General features: G+C 42.6%; 1 protein-coding gene across 2 annotated transcripts in view; it reads left to right on the top strand.

The window, feature by feature from the left end:
* thsd7ba (thrombospondin, type I, domain containing 7Ba) overlaps positions 1–14340 on the top strand; it is a 518989-nt gene that overhangs the window by 277202 nt on the left and 227447 nt on the right. For both annotated transcript variants that reach the window (XM_061926051.1, XM_061926050.1), the window contains exon 12: positions 2121–2224. In XM_061926051.1, the coding sequence (XP_061782035.1) occupies positions 2121–2224 (104 nt within the window). The remainder of the gene's footprint in view (positions 1–2120; positions 2225–14340) is intronic.

Here is a 14340-nt window from a genome sequence, read left to right as displayed (position 1 = left end):
TAACCTTAACCCCAACCCTAACCCCAACCCCAACCCTAACCCAACCTTAACCCTAACCCTAATCCTAACCCCAACCCCAGCCCTAACCCTAACCCTAACCCTAACCAACCCTTTTAATTTATGCCTAACCCTAACCCTAACACCCCTATCCCCCTACCCCCACCCTCTTCCCCTAACCCTAACCCCAACCCCAACCCTAAACCTAACCCTAACCGCGACCCTTAACCGTAACCCTAACCAACACCCCTATCCCCCTACCCCCTAACCCTAACCCTAACCCCAACCCCAACCCTAAACCTAACCTTAACCCCGACCCTTAACCGTAACCCTAACCAACTCTCTTTCTTTATGCCTAACCCTAACACTAACCCTAATCCTAACCCCACCCCCAACCCTAGCCCTAACCCTAACCAACTCTTTTTCTTTATGCCTAACCCTAACCTTAATCCTAATCCTAATCCTAATCCTAACCCTAACCCTAACCCCAACCCCAACCCTAAACCTAACCCTAACCTCAGCCCTTAACCGTAACCCTAACCAACTCTCTTTCTTTATGCCTAACCCTAATCCTAACCCCAACCCCAGCCCTAGCCCTAACCCTAACCAACTCTTTTTCTTTATGCCTAACCCTAACCCCAAACCTAACCTTAACCCTAACCCTAAACCTAACCCCAACCCTAACCCTAACCCTAACACTTACCCCAACCCTAGCCCTAACCCTAACCATCTCTTTTTCTTTATGCCTAACCCTAACCCGAACCCGAACCCTAACCTTAACCCCAACCCCAACCCCAGCCCTAACCCCAACCCTAACCCAACCTTAACCCTAACCCTAACCCCAACCCTAAACCTAACCCTAACCCTAACCTTAACCCCAACACTTAACCGTAACCCTAACCAACTCTTTATGCCTAACCCTAATCCTAACCCTATCCCCAACCCCAACCCTAGACCGAACCCTAACCAACTCTTCTTTATGCCTAAACCTAACCCCAACCCCAACCCTAACCTTAACCCTAACCCTAACTTTAACCCCAACCCCAACCCTAACCCTAACCCTTACCCTAACCCAACCTTAATCCTAACCCTAACCCTAACCATAACCCTAACACTTACCCCAACCCTAGCCTTAACCCTAACCAACTCTTTTTCTTTATGCCCAACCCTAACCCGAACCCGAACCCTAACCTTAAGCCCAACCCCAACCCCAGCCCTAACCCCAACCCTAAACCTAACCCTAACCCTAACCTTAACCCCAACACTTAACCGTAACCCTAACCAACTCTCTTTCTTTATGCCTAACCCTAATCCTAACCCTATCCCCAACCCCAACCCTAGACCTAACCCTAACCCTAACTTTAACCCCAACCCCAACCGTAACCCTAACCTTAACTTAACTTAAACCCTAACCCTAACCCCAAACCTAACCCTAACCCCAACCCCAACTCTAAACCTAACCCTAAAAAAATATCTGCTGGCCGTGCTTTGGACACCCGTGGTCTAGAGCAAACCCTGCACCGCCTATGTCACAGGTGTCAAACTCAACTGGAAAAACTGGGTTTCAATAAAATATTCATTTATTTTATTTGTTTATTTTTTTACTAAATGCATTCGTTCTTTCTATTTTGACAGAAAAATAATGCATATTTTAAACTTTAATAGCATCCGATCATGCCAATTATAGTATTTTGTACTGTATTGCAAAACTATTTTTGTGAGATAAAAACAAATAGTTAAATATCTGCTTGACACCTTTATTTACAAATTAATTAATAAATAACATAATTAATAATAAATTATACATTAAAAAACAATCTAACAATCAAATGCATACGCATTTCGATTAATCATGATTAATCACAGATTATTACCATGCATGCATATCCATCCATCCATCCATTTTCTACCGCTTGTCCCTTTGGAGTTGCGGGGGATGCTGGAGCTCAGCTGCATTCGGGCGGAAGGCGGGATACACCCTGGACAAGTCGCCACCACATCACAGGGCATGCATAATGGAAATGAGTTTTAAAAGAGCGTCCCTCTGAAAGCAGCCAGTACTGCGATGTGGCCCTCAATGAAAATGAGTCCTCATGTTGTCCCTCCCTGTGGTCCCCGTGCAGGTGGAGGACACACAAGTGGCACTCCTGCACTTTGGTCCCCGATCCCGTCCAGCGCAGCGCGTCTCGGACAGCAGAAACCTGCGGAAGCGGCCTGGAGACCAGAGGCGAGTCTTTGTTTTGTCCTTTTTCTCCCTGTCTCCGTCAGGCCCGTTTTCAGCTCCCGTCCGCTTGATTATCTTTATTTAATGACTCCTATCGGTCCTTTCATAACGGCTCCTTTAACAAACAACTGATGGAGCCATAAAACACCGAGGCAATTTGTCCTGCGAGGGTAATAAGATGAATCTTTCTGTCCGTTGTCTTGACGATCTCATCACGCCGCCGCTTCCTCATTAATGGAGCGAGCCGGTTGGCCACGGGCACACTGGGAGAGTCTCACACCCGCATCAGAACACTCGGGAGACAATTAGAATCTAACACACCTGCCAGGCAGCAGCTACTCATCACAACATTTTTTTGGACGATCAGAAAGGAATAGTTTGCATAAATTCAATAATTATCAATCAATGTTTACTTATATAGCCCTAAATCACAAGTGTCTCAAAGGGCTGCACAAGCCACAACGACATCCTCAGCTCAGATCCCACATCAGGGCAAGCAAAAGCTCAACCCAGTGGGATGACAATGAGAAACCTTGGAGAGGACCGCGGATGTGGGCGACCCCCCCTCGCGCCTCTAGGGCGACCAATGCAATGGACGTCGAGTGGATCTAACATAATATTGTGAAAGTCCAGTCCAGAGTGGATCTAACATAATAGTGTGAGAGTCCAGTCCATAGTGGATCTAACATAATAGTGTGAGAGTCCAGTCCATAGTGGATCAAACATAATAGTGAGAGTCCAGTCCATAGTGGATCGAACATAATAGTGAGAGTCCAGTCCATAGTGGATCTAACATAATAGTGTGAGAGTCCAGTCCATAGTGGATCTAACATATAAGTGTGAGAGTCCAGTCCATACTGGATCTAACATAATAGTGTGAGAGTCCAGTCCATAGTGGATCTAACATAATAGTGAGAGTCCAGTCCATAGTGGATCTAACATAATAGTGTGAGAGTCCAGTCCATAGTGGATCTAACATAATAGTGAGAGTCCAGTCCATAGTGGATCTAATATAATAGTGAGAGTCCAGTCCATAGTGGATCTAACATAATAGTGTGAGAGTCCAGTCCATAGTGGATCTTACATAATAGTGAGAGTCCAGTCCATAGTGGATCTAACATAATAGTGAGAGTCCAGTCCATAGTGGATCTAACATAATAGTGAGAGCCCAGTCCATAGTGGATCTAACATAATAGTGAGAGTCCAGTCCATAGTGGATCTAACATAATAGTGAGAGTCCAGTCCATAGTGGATCTAACATAATAGTGAGAGTTCAGTCCGTAGTGGATCTAACATAATAGTGAGAGTTTAGTCCATAGTGGATCTAACATAATAGTGAGGTCCAGTCCATAGTGGATCTAATATAATAGTGTGAGTCCAGTCCATAGTGGATCTAACATAATAGTGAGAGTCCAGTCCATAGTGGATCTAACATAATAGTGAGAGTCCAGTCCATAGTGGATCTAACATAATAGTGTGAGAGTCCAGTCCATAGTGGATCTAACATAATAGTGAGAGTCCAGTCCATAGTGGATCTAACATAATAGTGAGGGTCCAGTCCATAGTGGATCTAACATAATAGTGTTAAAGTCCAGTCCATAGTGGATCTAACATAATAGTGAGAGTCCAGTCCATAGTGGATCTAACATAATAGTGAGAGAGTCTAGTCCATAGTGGATCTAACATAATAGTGAGAGTCCAGTCCATAGTGGATCTAACATAATAGTGAGAGTCCAGTCCATAGTGGATCTAACATAATAGTGAGAGTCCAGTCCATAGTGGATCTAACATAATATTGTGAGAGTCCAGTCCATAGTGGATCTAACATATAAGTGTGAGAGTCCAGTCCATAGTGGATCTAACATAATAGTGTGAGTCCAGTCCATAGTGGATCTAACATAATAGTGAGAGTCCAGTCCATAGTGGATCTAACATAATAGTGAGAGTCCAGTCCATAGTGGATCTAACATAATAGTGAGAGTCCAGTCCATAGTGGATCTAACATAATAGTGTGAGAGTCCAGTCCATAGTGGATCTAACATAATAGTGAGAGTCCAGTCCATAGGGGATCTAACATAATAGTGAGAGTCCAGTCCATAGTTGATCTACATAAATAATAGTGTGAGAGTCCAGTCCATAGTGGATCTAACATAATAGTGAGAGTCCAGTCCATAGTGGATCTAACATAATAGTGTGAGAGTCCAGTCCATAGTGGATCTAACAAAATAGTGAGGTCCAGTCCATAGTGGATCTAACATAATAGTGAGAGTCCAGTCCATAGTGGATCTAACATAATAGTGAGAGCCCAGTCCATAGTGGATCTAACATAATAGTGAGGTCCAGTCCATAGTGGATCTAACATAATAGTGAGAGTCCAGTCCATAGTGGATCTAACATAATAGTGTGAGAGTCCAGTCCATAGTGGATCTAACATAATAGTGAGAGTCCAGTCCATAGTGGATCTAACATAATAGTGTGAGAGTCCAGTCCATAGTGGATCTAACATAATAGTGTGAAGGTCCAGTCCATAGTGGATCTAACATAATAGTGAGAGTCCAGTCCATAGTGGATCTAACATAATAGTGAGAGTCCAGTCCATAGTGGATCTAACATAATAGTGAGAGTCCAGTCCATAGTGGATCTAACATAATAGTGAGAGTCCAGTCCATAGTGGATCCAACATAATAGTGAGAGTCCAGTCCATAGTGGATCCAACATAATAGTGAGAGTCCAGTCCATAGTGGGGCCAGCAGGAGACCATCCCGAACGGCGACAGGTCAGCAGTGCAGCGATGTCCCCAACCGATGCAGCACTTCATCGAATGTACAGTCGAAACTCGTTCAAAAGTCTCAGGTTATCATACGGCCAAATTTGGAGACTTGAAACTAGAGATCTTTTGTGGCTACCGACTAAAATCCATCAGTTCCACCAGCTACCGATTGACGTGGACTCAAACGGTACCAAATGTTGATACCTGAGTTATAATCAGTGTTCATAATTACAGTTATTTCTTACTTTACCATTGTTGTATATTTGTTGGTTAGTTGGTAAATTCCACCAAAAAAAACAGCTGTATTTGTTTCAGCGAGCCTCAGACATGAACTGCAGTTTCCAGGAGAAAGAGCATAGACCTCATCACTCTTAAACTCTTGACGTCCATTGCACCGATTGCCCAGGGCGGGAAGGGGGTCTCATTGTCATCCCATTGGGTTGAGTTTTTCCTTGCCCTGATGTGGGATCTGAGCCGAGGATGTCGTTGTGGCTTGTGCAGCCCTTTGAGACACTCGTGATTTAGGGCTATATAAGTAAATCCATCGTTTCACACTTCCCTGCAGGCACAAGACATCAAAACAACGTTGAGAACGTGTTAAATTAGGTCCTGACATTGAGCAACTCAAACATAACGTTGGAACAACATGCTTTTTTTAATCAATGTTGGGTTCTGACTTTGATTTGACCTTTGAATTTTGGTTATTTCCCAACCAATAGTCTACAACACCCCCCAGACCCTGATAGGGACAAACGGTATAAAATGGATAGATGGATAGTTTACAACACAAATACAATGTTGAAACGACATGCTTTTGACGACGTTTAATCAATGTTGGGTTCTGACTTTGATTTGACCTTTGAATTTTGGTCATTTCCCAACCAACATAATAGTAGTATGTATGTGTGTGTGTGTGTTCTACATGTTTGCTGTGTGATGTTGCCTCCTTTTATTCAATAACAAGTTCATTTTAGTTCATTTCGCATTGTTTTCTGCAAGTACACCTACAAAACCCAAAACCAGTGACGTTGGGGATTCAGGGATTTCACCGTCTATGGTTCGTAATCTCATCAAAAGGTTCAGAGAATCTGGAGAAATCACTGCACGTAAGCAACATACCTGCGACCTTCGATCCCTCAGGCGGTGCTGCATCAAAAACCGACATCGGTGTGTAAAGGATATCACCACATGGGCTCAGGAACACTTCAGAAAACCACTGTCAGTAACTATCAATCAATCAATGTTTATTTATATAGCCCTAAATCACAAGTGTCTCAAAGGGCTGCACAAGCCACAACGACATCCTCGGTACAAAGCCCACATAAGGGCAAGGAAAAACTCACCCCAGTGGGACGTCGATGTGAATGACTATGAGAAACCTTGGAGAGGACCGCATATGTGGGTAACCCCCCCCCCTCTGTGGGAGACCGAATGCAATGGATGTCGAGTGGGTCTGACATAATATTGTGAGAGTCCAGTCCATAGTGGATCCAACATAATAGTAAGAGTCCAGTCCATAGTGGATCTAACATAATAGTGAGAGTCCAGTCCATAGTGGATCTAACATAATAGTGAGAGTCCAGTCCATAGTGGATCTGACATAATAGTGTGAGAGTCCAGTCCATAGTGGATCTAACATAATAGTGTGAGAGTCCAGTCCATAGTGGATCTAACATAATAGTGTGAGAGTCCAGTCCATAGTGGATCTACCATAGTAGTGAGAGTCCAGTCCATAGTGGGGCCAGCAGGACACCATCCCGAGCGGAGACGGTCAGCAGCGCAGAGATGTTCCCAGCCGAATCACAGGCGAGCGGTCCACCCGGGTCCCGACTCTGGACAGCCAGCACTTCATCCATGGCCACCGGACCTGTGACTACAGTTGGTCGCTACATCAAGTGCAAGTTAAAACTCTACGAAAGCGAAAGCCATTTATCAACAACACCCAGAAACACCGCTGGCTTTGCTGGGCCCGAGCTCATCTAAGATGAACTGATGCAAAGTGGAAACGTGTTCTGTGGTCTGACGAGTCCACATTTCATATTGTTTTTTGGAAACAGTGGACGTCGTGTCCTCAGGACAAAAGAGCAAAAGAACCATCCGGAGTGTTATAGGCGCAAAGTTGAAAAGCCAGCATGTGTGATGGTATGGGGGTGTATTAGTGCCCAAGACATGGGTAACTTACACATCTGTGAAGGCACCATTAATGCTGAAAGGTACATACAGGCTTTGGAGCAACATATGTTGCCATCCAAGCAACGTTATCGTGGACGCCCCTGCTTATTTCAGCAAGACAATGCCAAGCCACGTGTTACAACAGAGTGCGGGTACTAGACTGGGCTGCCTGTAGTCCAGACCTGTCTCCCATTGAAAATGTGTGGCGCTTTATGAAGCCTAAAATACCACAACGGAGACTGTTGAACAACTTAAGCTGTACATCAAGCAAGAATGGGAAAGAATTCCACCTGAAAAGCTTCAAAAATGTGTCTCCTCAGTTCCCAAACGTTTCCTAAATGTTGTTAAAAGGAAAGGCCATGTAACACAGTGGTAAAAATGCCCCTGTGAAATTTTTTTTGCAATGTGTTGCTGCAATTAAATTCTAAGTTATTATGATTATTTGCAAAAAAGTATATAAGTCGGAGTATAAGTCGCACCGGAGTATAAGTCGCACCTGCCGAAAATGCATAATAAAAAAGGAAAAAAAACATATATAAGTCGCACTGGAGCCCGGCCAAACTATGAAAAAAACTGCGACTTATAGTCCGAAAAATACGGTACTCAGTTTGAACATGAAATATCTTGTCTTTCTTTCTTTCTTTAGTTTATTTGGAACATGAACACACTTACATCATAATACATCACACAATTTCATATCATTTCATTTTACATCATGCCCGAAAAGGAGTAGGAAGAAGCAAAGCTTATTTAATCCTACCCCTTTCCCACTTCAAGCGTTTACAAATATATAGAATCATTGACTGACCTTTTTATATAATAACATAACATCTATGAATTAGTATACAACAGTTTTGTAATATGTAATTAATTAATTAATTCAGTCATTATTAACATACTGAGATGAAGAATATCTTATTTTCAATAAGGTTGAAAGTATTTCTCATAATTCTTCTTCTTTGTACTCTGTAAGCACTATTATTTTGAACAACCTCTTAAACTGGATCATATCAGTACAATTTTTAACTTCTTTACTTAATCCATTCCATCATTTAATTCCACATACTGATATGCTAAAAGTTCTAAGTGTTGTACATGCATATAAATGTTTTAAATTATTTTTTCCTCTAAGGTTATATTTCTCCTCTTTAGTTGAGAAGAATTGTTGTACATTCTTTGGTAGCAGGTTATAGTTTGCTTTGTACATCATTTTAGCTGTTTGCAATTTTACCAAATCACCGAACTTTAATATTTCTGACTTAATAAATAAAGGGTTTGTGTGTTCTCTATATCCAACATTATGTATTATTCTAACTGATCTTTTTTGTAACACGGTTAGTGAATGTAGCGCACATTTGTAGTTATTTCCCCATATTTCTGCACAATAACTCAGATATGGTAACACTAGCGAGCAGTAGAGAATATGTAGTAATTTTTGGCCCAGGACATATTTTGCTTTATTCATTATTGAAATGTTTTTTGCCACCTTATGTTGTATGTTTTGTATATGAGATTTCCAGTTCATTTGATCATCTATTAATACTCCCAAAAATCTAGTTTCTTTTACCCTTTCTATGTCTACTCCGTCTATTTGTATTTGTGTATGATGCTCTTTTCTACTATTACCAAATAGCATTATTTTAGTTTTACTGAGATTCAAAGATAGTCTGTTTTTGTCAAACCATCTTTTTAATTTGTTCATTTCTTCTGTTATTATTTGTATTATACTATTTACTCTCCTGAACAGAAAGCAGTTGTGTCGTCTGCAAATAAAACCAACTTTAAGTCCTTCGTAACCTTACAAATGTCGTTTATATAAAGATTGAACAATCTTGGTCCCAGTATTGACCCCTGGGGTACACCACAGGATATATCTAGCCGTGTTGACATATTTTCACCCATCTTTACATATTGCTTCCTGTTGGTTAAATAACTTCTTACCCAATTCAATACCAAACCTCTGATGCCATATCGTTCTAATTTTCGTATTAAAATATCATGATTAATTGTGTCAAATGCTTTTGTTAAGTCCATGAATACTGCGGCCACACATTCTTTACCATCTATTGCATTGGTAATTTCCTCTGTTATTTTGGTTAGTGCTATTGATGTTGAGATATTTGCTCGGAATCCATATTGGTTCTCCACAAGCGTCCCACTTTTGTTAATAAATAAATCTAATCGACTATTGAATAATTTTTCCAAGATTTTGGAGAATTGTGGAAGTAATGAAACTGGTCTGTAGTTAGTAAACTGGTGTACGTCTCCATTCTTATAAATTGGTACGACTTTTGCAATTTTCATTATATCAGGGAATTTACCGGTTAAAAATGATACATTGGTGATATATGTCAGAGGTTCTGAAATGTCTTGTATAACCTTTTTTATCGTTACCATATCTATTCCATGACAGTCGGTTGAGGTCTTGGATTTACAATTTTTTACAATTTTGATTATTTCTTCTTTTGTTACACTTTTAAGAAACATGGAATTGGGATTTCTGTCTATGAGCTCACTCAAGGCCTCAACTGACCCATCATCTGCATTTGGAATTCTTTGAATAGTAGTCTTTGCAGTCTATTCAATTGAATATAAGTTGAAAAGGTTTTGCAAATCGTATTCTGTTTTTATTTACCATTTACACAACGTGACAACTTCACTGGTTTTTAGGTTTTGTACATATATGAACTTTTGTGTAGAATACCATACATAGGCCATATGTGTGTAATACAACTTGCATGGCCTCTCATTAGATGCAAGTGGTCATGTTGTGAGCGTTGGGTATACTGTATAACACGCTGCTGCACTCAATTGCTCCAACCACCAAAGGGTGAAATGGTATACGCGTAAAAAAAGGCAGTTAATATACCCCTAAAATAAGTGATGCTTTCATTGCAAACACATTCCCCGCCTCACAAATTACGAAGTGATTGCGCAGAACTAATTATGACCTTCCCGTGCGTGAGTGCTGTGCCGAACATGCACCCTGCGTCATACCGCCACACACAAAGTGCAAGGATGCTGTTCCCGCTGAACAGCATCCTTTAGGTAAAGACGGGACCATCTCACTAAAAAGAGAAGCTTTATTGTTGGAGTACTGCGATGATTTTTTTTCCCGGTAGCTTAGGCTTTGAGAGCTGAGCTTTTCTGCTCTCTTTCCACTTAGCCTCATAATTGATAAGACTTTTTAGTCGGGCAAATGTAGCGTCCCCCAGGTGCAACGCAATCCCCCTTGACCTTTTGCGGCGACACCTTTTGAATATGATTTGAAGTGTCTGCGTTAAATACTTGTGACATTTAAAAAAATATATATATACATGTGGTCTCGATAGGAACTTTTTAGAAAGACTTGAGGCTAATTAGAATTTCACCCAACTTTGCTGAGAAGTTTTGCTGAATTTAAGATGACACATATTGTACTTTGCGCTCGCCCATTGGGGGTTTTCATACACAAAAATATGGATTATGTAAGGCTTAACCCTTGTGTCATGTTCGTATTGTTGTTACTCAGCCAGCGTTTGTGGGTCTGATGGACCCGTTGCATTTTGTGGCTTTTAAAGGGGAACATTATCACAATTTCAGAAGGGTTAAAACCATTAAAAATCAGTTCCCAGTGGCTTATTTTATTTTTCGAAGTTTTTTTCAAAATAGTGGATCTAACATAATAATGAGAGTCCAGTCCATAGTGGATCTAACATAATAATGAGAGTCCAGTCCATAGTGGATCTAACATAATAGTGTGAGAGTCCAGTCCATAGTGGATCTAACATAATAGTGAGAGTCCAGTCCATAGTGGATCTAACATATTAGTGAGAGTCCAGTCCATAGTCGATCTAACATAATAGTGTGAGAGTCCAGTCCATATTGGATCTAACATAATAGTGAGAGTCCAGTCCATAGTGGATCTAACATAATAGTGTGAGAGTCTAGTCCATTGTGGATCTAACAGAATAGTGTGAGAGTCCAGTCCATAGTGGAGCTAACATAATAGTGAGGTCCAGTCCATAGTGGATCTAACATAATAGTGAGAGTCCAGTCCATAGTGGATCTAACATAATAGTGTGAGAGTCCAGTCCATAGTGGATCTAACATAATAGTGTGAGAGTCCAGTCCATAGTGGATCTAACGTAATAGTGAGAGTCCAGTCCATAGTGGATCTAACATAATAGTGTGAGAGTCCAGTCCATAGTGGATCATACATAATAGTGAGAGTCCAGTCCATAGTGGATCTAACATAATATTGTGAGAGTCCAGTCCATAGTGGATCTAACAGAATAGTGTGAGAGTCCAGTCCATAGTGGATCTAACATAATAGTGTGAGAGTCCAGTCCATAGTGGATCCAACATAATAGTGAGAGTCCAGTCCATAGTGGATCTAACATAATAGTGAGAGTCCAGTCCATAGTGGATCTAACATAATATTTTGAGAGTCCAGTCCATAGTGGATCTAACATAATAGTTTGAGAATCCAGTCCATAATGGATCTAACATAATAGTGAGGTCCAGTCCATAGTGGATCTAACATAATAGTGGGAGTCCAGTCCATAGTGGATCTAACATAATAGTGTGAGAGTCCAGTCCATAGTGGATCTAACATAATAGTGTGAGAGTCCAGTCCATAGTGGATCTAACATAATAGTGAGAGCCCAGTCCATAGTGGATGTAACATAATAGTGTGAGAGTCCAGTCCATAGTGGATCTTACATAATAGTGAGAGTCCAGTCCATAGTGGATCTAACATAATAGTGAGAGTCCAGTTCATAGTGGATCTAACATAATAGTGTGAGAGTCCAGTCCATATTGGATCTAACATAATAGTGTGAGAGTCCAGTCCATATTGGATCTAACATAATAGTGAGAGTCCAGTCCATAGTCGATCTGACATAATAGTGTGAGAGTCCAGTCCGTAGTGGATCTAACATAATAGTGTGAGAGTCCAGTCCATAGTGGATCTAACATAATTGTGAGAGTCCAGTCCATAGTGGATCTAACATAATAGTGTGAGAGTCCAGTCCATAGTGGATCTTACATAATAGTGAGAGTCCAGTCCATAGTGGATCTAACATAATAGTGAGAGTCCAGTCCATAGTGGATCTAACATAATAGTGAAAACCCATCACGCAATATCCCTAAAAAAAGCTTCAAAGTGCCTGATTTTAACCATTGTTATATACACCCGTCCATTTTCCTGTGACGTCACACAGTGATGCCAACACAAACAAACAGCAAGGTATAGCGACATTAGCTCGGATTCAGACTCGGATTTCAGCTGCTTAACACTGTCTGATAAGATAATTACTAACAACTATGAACTAGGTTTACAGCATATGAAATACATTCACTCTGCAGCATCGCGTGGACATCGGGAGCGGTACCACTGGATTGGCAGACCGGGGTGGTGGTTCCTCTCTTTAAGAAGGGGAACCGTAGTGTGTGTTCTAACTATCGTGGGATCACACTCCTCAGCCTTCCCGGTAAGGTCTATTCAGGTGTACTGGAGAGGAGGCTACGCCGGATAGTCGAACCTCGGATTCAGGAGGAACAGTGTGGTTTTCGTCCTGGTCGTGGAACTGTGGACCAGCTCTATACTCTCGGCAGGGTCCTTGAGGGTGCATGGGAGTTTGCCCAACCAGTCTACATGTGTTTTGTGGACTTGGAGAAGGCATTCGACCGTGTCCTTTGGGAAGTCCTGTGGGGAGTGCTCAGAGAGTATGGGGTATCGGACTGTCTGATTGTGGCGGTTCGCTCCCTGTATGATCAGTGTCAGAGCTTGGTCCGCATTGCCGGCGGTAAGTCGGACACGTTTCCAGTGAGGGTTGGACTCCGCCAAGGCTGCCCTTTGTCACCGATTCTGTTCATAACCTTTATGGACAGAATTTCTAGGCGCAGTCAGGGCGTTGAGTGTATCTGGTTTGGTGGCTGCAGGATTAGGTCTCTGCTTTTTGCAGATGATGTGGTCCTGATGGCTTCATCTGGCCAAGATCTTCAGCTCTCACTGGATCGGTTCGCAGCCGAGTGTGAAGCGACTGGGATGGGAATCAGCACTTCCAAGTCCGAGTCCATGGTTCTCGCCCGTAAAAGGGTGGAGTGCCATCTCCGGGTTGGGGAGGAGATCTTGCCCCAAGTGGAGGAGTTCAAGTACCTCGGAGTCTTGTTCACGAGTGAGGGAAGAGTGGATCGTGAGATCAACAGGCGGATCGGTGCGGCGTCTTCAGTAATGCGGACGCTGTATCAATCCGTTGTGGTGAAGAAGGAGCTGAGCCGAAAGGCAAAGCTCTCGATTTACCGGTCGATCTACATTCCCATCCTCACCTATGGTCATGAGCTTTGGGTCATGACCCGAAAGGACAAGATCACGGGTACAAGCGGCCGAAATGAGTTTCCTCCGCCGGGTGGCGGGGCTCTCCCTTAGAGATAGGGTGAGGAGCTCTGTCATCCGGGGGGAGCTCAAAGTAAAGTCGCTGCTCCTCCACATCGAGAGGAGCCAGATGAGGTGGTTCGGGCCTCTGGTCAGGATGCCAACCGAACGCCTCCCTAGGGAGGTGTTTCGGGCACGTCCGACCGGTAGGAGGCCACGGGGAAGACCCAGGAAACGTTGGGAAGACTATGTCTCCCGGCTAGCCTGGGAACGCCTCGGGATCCCCCGGGAGGAGCTGGACGAAGTGGCTGGGGAGAGGGAAGTTTGGGCTTCCCTGCTTAGGCTGCTGCCCCCGCGACCCGACCTCGGATAAGCGGAAGAAGATGGATGGATGGATGGATGGATATTTTTGGAATGTTCAATGGCAGTCATTTCTGTACTTAAGGGGACGCTGGCCTGCGAGGAAGGGCACCACCAGTAGTGGAGCCTGCGGCTTCATTTTACCCAGCCCGGACACGAAAAGGATTGACAGATTGATTTTTTTGATCTGCCATTTATACACCAACATCAACATTGTTTGCATTTGTCAGTCCCGTGCCAACAACCCGGATCTAGCCTGAACGGAAACTCTCCGCCGTACTAACGCTTCTCAACAGGATGTTAAATGTCACTGATTAAATGTTATTATACTTTCATCATATCACAATGTGATATGGTCCGATTAACATTCAGATCAAATTTGATAGGACGGGACTCAATGTAGATAGAAAACCCATTATTATTTAACATGACGATGGGAAATAGAACCGGCTCTGGGTT

The sequence above is a fragment of the Nerophis lumbriciformis genome, linkage group LG31 (assembly GCF_033978685.3).
Source record: "Nerophis lumbriciformis linkage group LG31, RoL_Nlum_v2.1, whole genome shotgun sequence".
In the NCBI taxonomy this organism is placed as follows: Eukaryota; Metazoa; Chordata; class Actinopteri; order Syngnathiformes; family Syngnathidae; genus Nerophis; species Nerophis lumbriciformis.
This window is presented reverse-complemented; position numbering and strand designations above follow the sequence as displayed.